This window comes from Platalea leucorodia (assembly GCF_965183815.1).
Source record: "Platalea leucorodia genome assembly, chromosome: 1".
Classification (NCBI taxonomy): Eukaryota; Metazoa; Chordata; class Aves; order Pelecaniformes; family Threskiornithidae; genus Platalea; species Platalea leucorodia.
The window spans coordinates 119068778-119084468 of record NC_138823.1 but is presented as its reverse complement, the minus strand read 5'-3'; the positions used below and the strand labels follow the sequence as shown (position 1 = coordinate 119084468).

Here is a 15691-nt window from a genome sequence, read left to right as displayed (position 1 = left end):
TGTGTTGAGATGCACCCTTGTCAGTCAGCGGCTTGTGTCTCAGTTGCTGGGAAGTCCATGTGACCAAGGCTTCGGTGTAAGGCCCAGGATTGCTGGTTGTTTAGGAATTTGTCGTCTTGTTATGTCACTTCTCAACACTGGTACCTAAAGTGGTACCTAAAGATTCTGAGGAACTCTGTGCACGTTTAGGGTTGTAAGACAACCTTGAAGAGTGAAGGAGGTTCTCACTGGATAGTGCCAGTTGCTGGAGCACGTGGGGAGGCTTGCTGCCAGGGAGTGAGGGCCAGTGATGCTAGTGAGCCAAAGCAGGTCTTCTTAGCATCTTACTCAGAGCAGGAATTGGTGGTCTGACTGTCCTTGGAGATAAGCTTCCTAATAGTTATCTTTAAAATTGCTTCTAGCAGCAATAGGAAACTTTAAGTTCTTACTTTCTGCAAAAAAATGGGATGTTCTTACTCAACAGATTGAGTTTTGATTTGTTTGATTTTTTTTTCTTTATCATCTTTTTATATAATTATTCAACTTTGTCCAAAGCAATAAACTCAGTCTGAAAGTAAGTGGATCAGGATAGAGCAAGTATAGTGTGTGGTTTTTTGAGGGTTTTGTGTTTGTTTTGTTTTGTTTTGTTTTTTTTAAGGCAGTTTGCAAGGAATTTTGTTCCTTATTTTTCTATCAGCTGGCTCCTCTCACCCCTGCTTTCATTGTCTCTGTGCAATAAGAAATAGTTAAGAAAAGCAGCAGTCTTAGTCCTGTTATGTGATATTTTGTGTAAATGTTTTCAGAAGGGCAGCTATTAAAATTTGAAATAATGACACTTCTCCAATCCCATAAAACAGCATTTTTAAAAATTTAAATTATACCGACTCTATATAGACTCTTAAAAGTCATTGTGGAGGGTGAGAAATTCAAAAAATCCTCCTGTAATAGGAGAAAAACAATAGTAATGTAAACCAAGATTAAAATCCCATCCCCAGGCTTTAGATCATGATAAATATCTGGTTTGTGTCAGTCTGTTCTTTGTTTAGGGTTACTTGACTAAAATTCTTGTCCCTAATTTGTTGGCAGTTAGCTTAATTGTATCTTTGTTTAAACAGTAGTAGCGATGGGGGGAACACCATTCTGGCGTGATCTTCAGCTGCTGTCACTGCTTTCCCTTGCTCTTTAGCATTGTCCTGAGGAAGAAGGTATGGCTTGGCTGGCTGATCAGGGTTTTGGCTTGGAATAGTAACATATTTTAATTTGAATATCTTTACCTACCACTTGCTGTGTTAAGCCCAGGCACTGTTCAGTAGGGTTGTTGAGTTTGTTTTGTTTTGTTTTGCACTTTACTGGTAGCTAGTTCATGTGTGTCTAGCGCGTTTGTGCCTCTCTGTTCTGCTTCTGGCCAAGTGCTCGCACTGGTTCTTCCTGTGGGTGGGAAATGAGCTCAGGACTCGAGAGCAGCCATAGTGCTGTTACCTCCTCTGCTGCATTTCAGAGAAATTGTGGTCATCCCACAGCTTTTCCCAGCTCGTGAAAAAGCAGTACCGAATACTTACTTAGCTTTTGAAAACCTTTGAGGCTTATGGAGAAGTAAAGAAGCGGGGAGTTTCATGCTCTTGTGGTGTATAAACAAGCCACACTTTTCAGGTTTCTGTTACCACTGTTCCCATCAGTACTCTTTGAGGACCTGGTTTGCTGCTGGTGTAGTAGTTTCCCCCATACATGAACTGTCTGACAAATCTTTGATACCTGCCTTTTTTTTAGTGGTATGAGGAGAGATGCTGGTAGGCAGCCTATGCGTTAATGTACTGAAGCTGACGGTTCCTGTAGTTTAGCTTGTGTATTGTCTGTGTATGAGACAGGAGTTCATACATGCTAAATACAACAGCAACCTCATCCCAAATTATTTGGTGTTTTTTTTGGTTGTTTTTGTTTTGTTTTGTTTTTTGTTTTTGTTTTTTTAAGTCATTAGATCCTTTCCTTCTGTTCAGCAAGTATTGGACCATGCCCCTTGGAGCCATCTTGTATTGATCTACCTCAGTGAGCACCTTGCACGTGCATGGGTGTGAACAGAAAGTACATGTTTGAGGTGTTTATAGTTTGCCTTGCTGTGCCTCTGAGCTCTGTGTTGTTACCTGGCAAATTCCTTCTTTGACAGCACGTGCAGTTCTCATAGACTCTGTGCTAGTGGTGGTAGTTGAACAGCTTTCCCTTTCCAAGACAGGCACACAGGGTGTCTGGCTAAGATTTCCCAACCAGTAGTGTGATGCACTAATTTTTAACTGTTTTCAGTTTTATTTGTTCACGGGGGGCGGGGGGGGCGAGGGCAAGTTTGGTGGCCTACGTTAAATAAAAGTAGAAGGAGCTGTAAAAAGCTCCCAATGTAATGTGAGCCTTACACAAGGAAGAACTATTTATAGAGCCCTGCAACATTTGCCTCAAGGAACTTGAGAGCAGAGAGGGGCAGCGTTACATAAAGGCGGGTGAGAGCACACTTGTGCGCTCACAGCTGCGAAGGTCAAAGCCAGGGCTTGTCTTACAGTATGCTTCCACTCTCCCTTGGCCTGAGGGGACAGGAGACTGATGGGCTCCTTCTGAAGGCCAAGTCCTAGTGGTGAGAAACTTTGGTTTGTGGAGAACAGTGGGGTGGTTTTCTTTTTTTTTTTTTTTTTCCCCTCCCCCCCCCCCCCCCTTTTCTTTATGGGGCTTTTTATTTGTGATGTTTTGACTCGCGTTAATTTTTGAGAAAACATGGTCGTCTTGATTGATGACTTAAAGATCAAATAAGGCCGAACAAGGTCACAGCAGCAGCTTCGGGGACCTTGAGATTAAGGTTTTATGCTTTACATGTTGATACTATTGTTCAAGCATCTTTTTGGTTATTGCTGCTGCTGTTCTGGCCTTTGTTCTCTAGTAGTGACTCTTTTATTCTAAATGACATTGCCATGCCACTGGCAGTTAGCCAGGTATTGTTCTGGTTTTGGATGCCTTCATCTACTTGTTGGTTCTGAGGCTTTGTAAAAAGTGATTCTAGAAAGCCTTCAAACGTTTAGCTTGCAAACATTCTTTAATGGCTTCATAGGCAGAAGAGCCCCTCTTCTGGGAGGCATGTACCTGAGAAGATCCTTCATAGCACGTGACACAACAACTGGGTGTTGGTACTTCTCTGAAAAGATTGCATTTGGCTAGGTCGGAGTTCCTAACCCCTCTGTGGAGCAGGGGGGGAAGCATGGAATGTAATTTAAACGTAATATAAGGCTTGAGTAAAAGGGTCTGTGTGATGTTGGGGTAGCAAACGGCTTTGGGGTGACTGCCTGGGTCACTGGACACACAAACCCTGTTAAGAGAGCGAGGCAGTTTTTCCTCCAGGGTAACCTAGGAAAGATGTTTGATTAAAAGGTTCTTAAATGGCTTTAAAACTTTGGATAAGGATGTAGGCTAGACTTGTGCAAGATGCTTGTCCCTTTAATTTGCTGTAAAAATAATGGATCTCTTGTAACATGGGAAATGCAGTACTTGTTTTTATGTAAAGGGTTTGCAGTTAAATAAACTGCTTGTTGCATTCTTTCATTCATCTCTGACACTTTGACTGTTTATGTCCCTCTAGTTAGAGGTTTAACTAAGCAGTCAGCATTCTGCATATTTCAAAGCTATCTCCTGAGTGGAAAATAAACCCCCATGATTTATAAGAGGGTATATAATACAGGATGAGATTAAAACAACTCAGTAATTTATTTGGGATCAAATTCAGTCTTTATCTAAAAGTTAAATAGTGATTATATATACATATGTGTGTGTAAAAGCCAGACGTACTGCAAATGGTTGTTTCTTTATGGTCTGACAAAGTGTGTTTAAATGGGTAGGCATTTTGACTGGCTTTTGAGGCCACCCACTTAGTGAAGAACTTGTTTTTAAATTTAAAAAAAATGCAAACTTTTTAGATGCAAGATGTGAATTAGTAAAGAAATAAGCAAGTTGAATGCTTGAAGCAAGTCTCATTAAGTTGCTTTGGTCAATTTAGTGATTATTTTCCAAAACACCGACTGAAGACTGTATTCTGAGTTACCAAGGGTAGGCCAGCATGTTAATCTATTTCACAGATTAGACAGACATATAAACTGGCTTTGATTTGCTCCAGTGTCTACATGGGGCATTTTGCATCTGAAGAAAGTTTTGGTTTTTTTTTTTTCATGTAAATAAGAAGCTTGAAGGTTCTTTTTAAAGGACTTAGTAAAACTTAGCAGACTTGGTTAAACAGAGGTGTTTAGTGGATGTACAAAGTGATGTACAAAACAGGGAAGAATATTTCTGGTGGGACTCTTGCAAGTACATTGAAGGGTGGAATTTGCACACCCTGAAACCCTCTGAAGTGTTTAACCATCAGTTAGTAAATGAGAACACAGTCTGAGAGGTCTGTAGCTCCAGGCAGATGCTAAGAGTGGAAAGCTCTCTCAATCCCTTGGTACCCCGAGGTTCTGTCTGAATTACCAAATACTTTGGTCAGTAGGGATGGATGAGTGGATCAAAGTTGTTGGCACTGAAGCTTCTTAAATCTTTGTTACTGATTTGAGTGGGTTACTTTAGATTAGGTTTAGCTTGGCACCTTGGGCTGAATGTCCCACTTACCTGCGCAGTCTGAAGCTTTCCGAAGGAGAAAAATGTCATAGGTACATGCCAGATGACCTTGCAGTGATGTACCCCGCGGGGTTATTTGAAGTCTCGTGTCCCTGTTTGGCAGCAGGGTTGCATTTGGAGCAGAGTTTTCAGGTTCTCGTACTCAAAAAGGAGTAGGTTGGTCATGTGCACCAAAGCTGTTCTGAAAAACAAGCTACCTCACAGTAAATGGTTTTGCTTCAAAACTGTGCTACTGCTCTAAACCAAATAGCGTAGTTAAATTAAGTATGAGAGTGTGCATAGCAAAAGGGTGACCTGGAAGAAAGGGCAAGATTTTAGTCAGAAGCAACAGAAAGATATTTTTCCCCTCTTTTAAGGAAGTATTTCTTTAAATTCACCAATGTTCTCAGTGGTCAAGCTGCCATTTTAGACTAAGGAATAAAAGTATTATTTGAAGCACAAAATCTGAGCTAGACAGATAACTAAAAATTGTTCAAAGCTTAATTATCACCATAGGGTGCAGCCTGTGGCTCTGGAGTAGCATGTTATTTGTAGGAGTTCCAGACATTTTGTGACTACAGTAAATGGCTGTTGTTGCAATCCAAGATGGTGATGAGAATAATGCTACAAGGTTACAAATAATGTATTTGTTGGCATTGCTGGGTTCTGGGTAGGCACAGGGCTGAATACCTCCATGTCTTTTACTGCTTTTGGGGGAGGAAAAAGGATTACTTTAACTCATTTATGTCTTGAGATTCAGAGTTAAGTTGTGTTTAATCCTGAATGCGGAAAAACTTTATCTCAAATGGCTGTGAAAGAGCAAGTGGTTTATTTTATTTGCATTTGTATGAAATTTGTGGTGTAGGAAACTCAACCCCCTTTCCCCCAAAATATGCTGCAAACGAGCAATGAACTTTTTTTTTTTTTTTTTTTTTTTTTAATGGCCAGAACCCAGAAGTGTCTGACTGATGTGGAGATTTTTTTTTTTTTTTTCTTTACCTCAAAACCTTCAAATCTTGGCTGTCATCTGATGTAAATGTATCTGTTAGCTTTGAACTGCTTTGCCTAGGTACTTACAGCTGGATAACTTTTTAAAGTGGAATGCAGTGCTGTCTAACCGCAACTCAATTTTTGACTTGGCTTTTGTAATCTGGGCTGCCACAGGTACACTGTAATCGGTACCCAATGTACTTCTTGATCGAGTCTTAGTTACACTGCAGTCATAGTCCAACCTATTGTGTAGATGTACTATTAGATGACAATGGTGTTTGGTGTATACAGAATTTAAGCTCTTCATACAGTAATCATGCAAACGCTCTATTTTAAGCATTTATTCGTTTAGACCAAAATCTGGGTATTGTACAGAAGAGGTGTGCAGGAGCAAGTCTTTGTGCTTATGTCATTCCTCTTATAAAGTGCAAGATCTGAATGAGTGCCTTTAACAAATAGCTTACAAATAAGAGGTTTTTTTTCAGAGTAAAATGACCTGGTTAAAAACATTCAGATGATAAACTTAAGGGAATGGTGATCTTTCTGCAAACAGTTTTATACTGAAGAATTAGGTTCGAACATTCCAAATTAAATATTTCTTTAGACCCAGGTCTGTTTATTGGCCCCAAACTGTCATTGTATTTAGAGTGGTAGAAATGGTGCAATAGAGCCACTGAGGCAAAAGCTGAATTACGTCATATTAGGTAGAAGAGTTATTTAAATCCTGTATGCAGGCCGCTGTTGACATATACAGTAGAAAGAAGGAAACGCATTGAATTTTCATCAAGAAAAGTCATAATCCAACTTAGAAATTGTGTACTTGTTTGGATGTCGGAAGGAGTAAATACAAAACACTGCAATAACAATTTGTATCATCTCCTTATGAATACTGTATATGCAGGTGAGACTTTAGTACTAAAGAATAATATTGATGTTTTGTATTTCCTGGGTACTGTAGCTACAATGTCTGTTTCTCTTCATGGCTGTTTTGTCAATCTGGTGAATACTGCTCAGCTCTGGTTTGTTTTTCTTCTCTGCAACAGGAAGGTTTAGATGAAAGTTTAAAGGAAAAGTGTGCACCCCTGGATTAGGTGGTAATATTTGCCTTGCAAAGAGAGGCCGTGCAGACAGCGCCTCTAGAGGTTTGATAGAGTCTGAACAATGTTTTTCCACTGTGTGTATGGAAATTGAGGATATTAAATAAGTCTGAAAGGGAGCAGGTATACACATTTATGCCTGCTTTCTTCCCTCCATGATACGAGGTTTTAAGATCAAGGCAAATTCTCTTCCTTAATCCAGAATTTAACTTTTTCATGTAGATGTTACATGCGTTTCTGCAGCAGACCGGGCAGACTGACTTGTGAGGATTTTTGGGGGGCTGGTTTTTGTTGCTTGTTTGCTTTTTTTACCAAGCTCTATTTGTTTATAGTTTCCATAAGTGCCATTTATTTTTAAGATAAAGTGGTGAATGAGTAAAGGTGATCACGTGTGTCAGATGTTGAATGTCAGTGTGTCCAGAAAGGTTACAAGATCTCAGATTCCCAAAACTCACTTGAAGACTTTTACGCACAAATCACGCTTTGGTTATCAGTGTTATTTCATTTAGCAGTGTTGTTATGTTGCTGGCTTCCTGTAGTCGCTAACGCAGGGCATGGGGAGGAGGGGAGAGGAGGGCAAGAAAAGCTGAAGAGTACTGTTAATGCTTTCAGTTTCTTACTCCCAGACATGCCCTTGTTCATAACAACAGACTTAGATATCTAACGGTTTCCCAAAACAAACGCGATTCGCAGATGGGTGGTAGCAAGTAGGACAAAATGGAGCCCTTTTAATCAGTCAGGCTGTGCATTTCCAGCATATTTTCTTGTTTATAGCTTAAGCTGTTTCTGTCTTCAGTGCAGAGGGGAAAACGAAGATTTGCATTTTGATTCCAATTTCATTTGAACAACTGATTTCTCATATCAGTAATCTACCTTTTGTTATTCCTAAAGAGCCACTTGAAAGGGGACTATTTTAAAAATAATCAGTATGAGTGACCCCATTGTACTTTTCAGTACGTACTGTGATAGCGCAGGAATAATGGATGCTCTGCAGGGGAACCATGAGATTTTCTGTTAAAGCAGTCGAGTGAAACTTTCTCTTCCTGCAGCTGCCACAGTAGAGTACCATTTGTATGAGAGTATGGTACCATAAATTTATCATTTGATTTAATCTGTTCCTGTAGCTATTATGATCATTACAAAATACAGGGTTTGAGCCTCTCAGTGTGAGAACTATTTCCAGGTTAAGTGATACCATGTAGAAATGGAATTGAGGAAAATTCAATGAAATGTCATTTTGTATATGAGGGTGTTGTGGGGGCTTGTTTGTTTGTTTGTTTGTTTTTCCCCCAGAGTTAATATTCCCCATCTGTTTTCCAGTTGTGGTGTTCTGATTTCAGTGTAAACAAGTCCCTGTTGAGACCCTCTGAGAGGGGGAGGGAATTTTGCTTTGTTGTTCTAAGGCCTGTGGTGAAAGGGGAAAATAGGTTGAGAAAAGATGGTGCTTGTATAGTGTTATAACTTTGTTGAAAGGTTTCTCTGAAGCTTACTCCCACAAGGTCCAGAATGCATAATCTGTATCTTGACAGTTTAGAGACACAGGTGCTTGAGTCTTGCAATGAGTTTCTAGAAATAGTTATGCTTTGGTGAAGCGATAATGTTGTTTACTAGAAATGCCAGAAAGTAAGATGCCAAAATCCCGAGTATAACTTTAACAGCAAAATAAGATTATCTGGACATATTCCTAGAGATTAAAGAGAACCTTTTTCATAGGATTCTCCAGAAAACTTTTATTTCTAGTTCTCAATGAAGTACTGAACATAGCATGCTCTGTAGCTGCATTTGCAAATTGAGTTGCATCCACACCTTCTGCCTGCAGACCAGTGCATTTGTGTCGTCTTGCTGGCTGTCTTTCTGCTTTTCCCATGTAGTCCAGGTGTTCTTGTGTGGCCTGTTTCTCAGCTGCTGCTTATGCCTTGTAAATACTACAAATATGAAGCCTTTTTTTCCTGCCCTGCAAGTCCTTTCCCAAGTATGGTTTCCTGTGATCCCATGATTGTATTTTCCTTTCCTAGCAGTAATGAGCATTTGCATCTTTTCTTGGTTGCTGCTGATAACCAAAAGCAGTACTACACCATGAATTATTGCAGTGCCTTTGGCCCCTTATCCAAAAGGTTTGGTGAAGTTTTTGGATAGGAAGTGCTCTTCTTCATTCTTTCTCTGGCCCATTTAATCTTGCTGGGGGCATCGGTATCTGTCTTTGAGGGACTTTGTTCCCTGTTTGCTGCTCCACAGTGCTTCAGCCTCAGTAAGTGGACACTCCCTTAACCCCGTGCACCTTGATTTCTGTTTCCTGTGCACCCTGTGAAGGGAACAAAGATGCCAGCCGGCAGTCTGGCAGTGAAGGGCCGGGCTGTGCAGGGTGGCCCAGTGGAGGGGATAAGCCTAGCAGTGTTACAGTATAAGCTCCTAATCGTTTCTGTATTGTTTGGCATCAGTCAACTTCAAATGATGATGTTACTAAAGTATCAGTAAATCAACCAGTGATGTGCAGTCTGTCTGCACGGTGTCACTTATGCAGCAAGCTGGGCTACATAGAGCTTTCCCTTGGCTGATGTGAGAGAAAGGCAGTTGGTGAACGGGCTAAGGTGGATGGACTGTGCTTGCCCCAAGTTGGGTTAGGCAAAAATCTGGATGTTTAATTAGCCGTTAGTAAATAACACTGTACAAGGAATAGCACTTTCCTACTAGGCGTGACTGTGCGAAGTGCGAAGATAGCAGCTGCTCTGTGAAGACCAGTTTTTAGGATTTGCTCAATTCATCAGGTTAAACTAATGTTTAAGGAAAAGAAAATTATCTATTCTGATTTATGCTGTTTGGAATGGCTTGAACTGAACATTTGTTTCTTTTGTGTTTTGCAGACTTCTTGGAGCCAACTCTAGCAAAGAGAAAGAATTCTGTTTCTGCCAGCCAGACCCAGTCTCCAGTGCTGGTCCCCCTGATGGCAGTTTGTACAACCCTGTGAAACCTGCCAAGCTGGACGCCACAGCTTTGCACGACTGCACTTTGGCCGCCACTGTGCCTCCTTCGGAGCTGTCGAATCATGCAGTCCTAGCCTGTGACACAGGCATTCACGAAGAGCACTATGTAAGTGAAGCAGTGGAAGATGATGTGCCAGACTGCAGAGAGTACAGAGATGCCTGCACCATTACTGGTAAGCAGTCAAATCTTTTATCTTGGGAAGGACGTGGAACCGTATAGTTAAGCTTCTGTTCTTAAGCTGTTGGTGAGATATCTGGTTCATGGGCAATGCTGCTGCTGTTCTGCACGTTTTTTCTTGTTTAAGAAGTGATTTCACAAGCATCTGAATTTTGAATGAAAGTACTTTGTAAGGTTTAAGGCTCTTGCAAATAGGTTTGACCAAATTAGGATACTATACTTATGTGCTTGGGAAGTTGAACCATTTGAAGTTTGTTTGGAGAATAAACCAACTGAAAGTCAGGAATGAGGGAAAGGAAATACTGCAGCTTAAAATTATGGAATGGTTGTCCTAATGTTCAACATAATTTAGATTTTTATGTTGACAGGAGAATGGCTTTATGGGAGAAGGGGATGGGAGAAATGGTATGTAACATCATGTTTTGACTGTACATCTTTTTGCTTTTCAAAACCATTCCATTTTTTTCACATTAGTTCTGGAACTATAAAAGTTAATGTATAAGGAACAGCTTCTTCTGCATGCTTGTATGAAAGGTTAAATGCCTTTTTATCATAGAGTTCATGCAAATAAATGGAATATGTGTTTAAGTGTGGTATTTTAAATAGAATTAGATTTTTAGTGATGTGGTCAGCTGACCCAATTTTTTTGTGTTTGAATAATCACTGTAACTCAGTTTAGTCACGGATATGGCCATGAAATGACAGTCAGTTTCCATTCCAAATGCATGGTTAGTTGGCTGAGCTGTGAGGCTTCTTTTAGCTTAAAGTGACCTTGTCAGACCAAGGTCTTTTGGGAATGTTTGAGGAGTCAGCTGAGTTTTCGGGAGAGACAAATGAGAGGACTGAGAAAAATAGAAAATAAGACTGGAGCCCTTCTAATTGACTACCAGATACCTTTATCCTGAGTTACTTCCAGCCATTTCTAGAATTGTCTGTAGGTCAGAGAATTAGTTAATGATGACCATCAACAGATACTTCTGTAGTATGCCTTAACTTAGCTGAGCGCAACTGCTGTGTAGTTGCTGAGGGTTGATACTCTGAAAAAAGAAAATAGAAAGAAGGGGAGAAGATGCTCTGCATGTCCATCCCTATTCCCTTGAGAAGTCAAGCAGCAGGATTAACACTGAAATCACTTTCAGTCAGGTAGGCTACTAGATAAAATAAATGTTTTGTTAACAGAAACTAACTCTCTATCCCTCCTCCCTTGTATTTATGGGTTACCTCACACTCTTTCAAGCCTCACGTAGTTTCTGAATCTCTTTCTTCTTGCTTAGTTGTCAGCCAAGTGTGGTTTACTGATTGATCCTAGAATACTTTTTTATGAATTAGCTGTTCTGCAGCAGCAAATTTGTACTGTGTGTGACCTGGAGACAACATGGTAAGACTTGCAGTAGAAGTAGTGGTGGTTTTTTTGGTTGGTTGGTTTTGGGTTTTTGTTTTTGTTTTGTTTTGTTTTCTTTTTCCTTTTTAAATGGATTGTTCTGAGTTTCAGCTCTTTGCTGTGCTTTTTGAAGGTGTCAAAGGGCATAGACTGGGAGTTAGAAACTGGTCTCATACTTCCTCTGCAAAACCTCTACTTTATCAGTAGTACATGCTGGTATGCAGCGTATACTCTTGAAACAAGTAGAAAGAGAAATACTTCCAGAGGAATAAGGATTGTCAGAGGCTTTAACATGAAGACTGTGTAGGTCTGGCTGACAGGTTAGCACTATTTACACCTTTAAACTATTTAGTGGGAAAGAAATTGCTCATATCAAGTCTACATATACCCTAATTTTTCTTCTGATACCAAGCCTTAACTCATCCCAGAGCAGGCATGTTCAAATTCAGCAATCAGGGTAATCTGTTTTCTTTTAGTGTAAGACTAACACCTAGAGCCTATTGTAAAAGTCATCTGCAAAAATTCTTGCAAATAAAGGCTTGAACAGAGTTAAGAAGAAACTGGGAAACTGAGTCACAGTGCTGCGTGGTGATGCTTTCTGAAATGTAACCAGCTAATGGTAACGTAGTTGGAGTTGACTCTGATACAACTTAAGCCTAAGAACAAATTTTATGATGTGCGCATTTTGCTATTTAACTTTCAAGAAGGCCATTGGTGTGCAAAGAATTTTGAATTCCTGCTGCTTGCTGAGTTGTTGGTTGTGGTTTGGGTTTTTTTTGTTTGTTTGTTTTTGTTTTGTTTTTTTGGTTTGTTTTGTTTTTTTCTTTCTTTCCCCCTCCCTATTCTGTGTGCTGGCAGTAGAGAGGCACTTTGGCATTCTCTGTCAGCAGCATGGTCTTTCCTGCCTGGGACCTGAGAGCAGATGTAGCGTAGCTGAGGCTGCATTGCACATTCTGATTGTGCTAAGACTGTTTTCTTGGATACAGGGTTGGCTTAAACATTTCCTGTCCCCAAACCACCCCAGAATTGTGCTTGAGCAGATTTCTGTGGGAGGGTAACTGGCGGTATTTTAGGCAACTGGTCTGGATAGAAGCCCTCCCCCGCTGTTGTGTCAGAGGGGAGATGAAGGTTACTTTTTAGCTAGGTCACACCTCTGATCTCTTCCACTGTGTGGCCTGAAAGCAGTTATGTTGGCATAACCGAGGGAATGAGCACTGCAGGGGCGGGCCTGGGTGACAAAAACAGTGAAAGGAAAAGTTTCCTTAAGCCAGTGTTACCTCTGAGTGGGGGGCAGCACCCTAAAAGGCTACTTCTTTCCCACTGAATTTGATAGTAAAGCAATCCAAATCTCGTAGTTGCTGTAACTGAAGTGTTACACCTGTGCAAGTAGATGCTTCTGAATCTGTGCTAATTTGAGCATAGGAGGGCAAATGAAATAGGACAATTGATCCATTTTTAAAAAAAAAAAGTTGTTTGTGAATGTTTTAAGAGTTGTTATAAAAAAAATGTTACTGGTGGAGCACGTATTTTCTAAACACTAATAGTATTAAACCTGATAGTGGATTCAGTAGCTGCTGTGGTAGATTTTTTTTTTTATTATTATTACTTCATTTTGGTTTTTGTTAGCAAGATTTAAGAGAAAAGTTCAATATAGCCTGACAGAGTTTCTACTGCTATCACTTGTGGAGCTCCTACAGGTAAATAGGCAGAAGGAGACTCAAGTCCCGAGGCTGGTGGACAGTGGGATGACATGGAAGCATATCACTGTATGACGTGGAAGTGGCAGGCTGCTGCTACATGTGTGAGGCACCTATCTTGTCCCAGTTGTTTTTCCTTTGAACTTTTCTTTTTCTTGCTGCTACCATTCATCTGAGAGCATAAAGATGGGAATACGGATGTAGCACCATCTAGTGTTCCTTTTGCTAGAAAGGGAATCAAAGTGCTTTTAAAGATGTCTGTGCCTTTCCTGTAATTGCAGTACAGACCTGGATACTTCCAGTCAGGTGTTGATGGAGACAGCAACAGGGGTTGGGAGCTTCCTTCTCTGTCTAACACCCCCCGTCCTGTTTTTTGTAAAGCAGGAAGGGCTGTTGTCTTGACATGATCAAGCAGAGTATCACTAACAATAGTCCCAATTTTGTGAATTATAAAAGCCTCTTAGTCCGATTGCCTTTTTTCCTTGTCCATCAGCTGCTGTGAGATAAATCCTGTCCTTCTGGAAATGAAGAGTACAGTGGGGATGGAAGTCTGAAATACCACTGGAGTATAGATTTAATCTTGTGACAAATATCTGGCTGCCAGATTTTTTTTTTGGTGGGTGGTTTTGTTTTGTTTTCCTTTGTTTCTCTTAAAATATGCATAACAGTATCATTAGCCATCTTCAGTAAGTTAACTTTCAGTCTGCTTTCTCATGTCTGAAGACTCGCTATTTGCAATGATTTTGGCATGATATATTTTGTAATTCAAGAGCTAACTGCTTAATATGCCATGTAGGTTTCCTTCATCCTTCTCTGAAAAAGGAGAGAATGAATGGACTGTGATTTAAATTGCCTAGCTCCTTCATTAGCTTGCATGATCCGTGTGTTCATTATACTCACTACTCTTTCCAAATGCATGTAGAAGTGTGTTCTCTGCTGTCGTGTTCTGAGCAACTTCCTGAGGGTTCTTGGGAAATTCTTTGTGGTGATAACCTGTTCTGTGTCTTATTTTGTTTGTAATTAACACAAGTCGATTTTTTTTTTTTTTTTTTTTTTAAATAAAGTTACATCACTGGATGAGTCAAACCATTAAATCCTTTTTTCTCTCATCTGGGAGGTACTTCTGAGAAGAGTTGGTATTGTTTTACCTTGCAGGTAGTATAACTTCTACCTTAATGCAATGATGGGTAGCCATGACATCCAGAAAAAGCGACTTTTTCTTGCTTTCAAACCTCATGCAATCTCGTAGCAACAAAGACATTTGAGTGCAGAAAGCTTTCTCTGGATTTTCATCCTGCCTCTATCCTTATTCAGGCTTTAATTATGTTCTCATATGAAACAGAGCTTCTGTTCTCTGCCATCAAATGTTACCGCTCTTCATGGCAATGTCAGCCAGTTTAGATGACTGACTGATCCTACAGGTAACCAGCGTAATTCTGACCTTTTTTTCTGTAGGCATTTCATTTTCAAGGGTGTGCCTAGGGCCTATAGAATTTCCATTCCAGTTCTCCCACGCCCCCCACCCAAAGGTTCATGCCTTTGTTTGAAAGGCTGAATTTCTATTCTTTCTGTTCCAAGTCTGACAAAGCACGACTGCCCCAAGATAACTCCTTAAGGATTTTGGTAATACAGGTTGTTACTAGAATGTTTGGCTGTTGTTATGCGGGAGATGGGAAAATACTGTATCTGTGACTGTCCTGTTTCGGGTGCGTGAGGTACCGCCAGACCTTCCGTGCTTGATATTCCAAGAATATTGAACAGGGTGCTCTGGTTGTGTTTGGTACCTGTTACAGGCTGGGTGGTTGTTTTCTAAGCATGAAATGGTTACAGAAGTATTGATAAAATAACAGCAGCTTTGAATTGCTTCCCTCTGAACCTCTCTGAGTTCTGTTGTGGTTACCTTTCTCTTCTAGTGGGTGTTCCCTACACAGCATAAACTTGCTCTAGCACTTCTTTCTTTTTCAATTCCTGTTTTGGGGTACTTCTTCCATGTTTTTCTTAGTTTTGTTGATATGAGAGAAGAGGTGTAAGATATTGCTTGGTGGAGCTGGAACTCAAAGGAAGAACGTAAGAACTGCTCTCCTGGGTCGGACCAGCTGGCTCAGGGCTGTGTTTCTGACTCCAGCAGCAGCAGAGGCTGGAGCACGTGCGCAGCCACTCTCAGTAGTTTATTCTCAGCGTAAGTACCCCGATCATGCAGAATGTTGTACTAGGGATATAGAGGGTACAAGAACTTTGGCTACAACCTTTCTAAATCTGCTGATTGTGTTACCCTGCAAGTTCATGGATTTTACTGGGTGTTTGCAGCGATACTTAAACCAATCTCCCACTGGTTTCTGCCAGTATTTGTTTTTCTAGTTATGCAGGATTTGATGAATATCAGTTCTTCATTCCCGTGTGATTTCATCTTCATGATTTTGAAAAATCTTCATCATTTTCGCACCCCAGCCTTCTCCTCTCCCAGCTTTCTTAATCTCTCCTTTAAAACTTTGAGAACATGGGCTCTTACCTCAGTCCATTTACTTTGCTATTGCTGTCACCAGTCTCATCCCATAAGCTTGATCTAGTTATGGTCTCTTCTTGCTCTTCTTTCCTGCTACTTCCTATAAGCAGCTATTGCTAAATTCTGAGCACTCTTTCTTTCTCTAAAGCATGCCAGAAATGCTAGTCCTATTAAAATGAGGTAGCTCAGCATGACTGGAACTATTCTGAGTCTGACTGTAGTTGTGTGTAGTATACTCTAACAAAATGATCTTATTCTCTATGCCTGC

General features: G+C 40.5%; 1 protein-coding gene across 3 annotated transcripts in view; it reads left to right on the top strand.

The window, feature by feature from the left end:
* The window catches only part of TRAK1 (trafficking kinesin protein 1), a 136334-nt gene that overhangs the window by 36654 nt on the left and 83989 nt on the right, over positions 1-15691 (top strand). For all 3 annotated transcript variants that reach the window (XM_082326017.1, XM_082326016.1, XM_082326015.1), the window contains exon 2: positions 9545-9837. Coding sequence is in view for 2 of the 3 variants with exons in the window: in XM_082326016.1 (XP_082182142.1) it covers positions 9545-9837 (293 nt within the window). In the remaining variant the exon portion in view is untranslated. The remainder of the gene's footprint in view (positions 1-9544; positions 9838-15691) is intronic.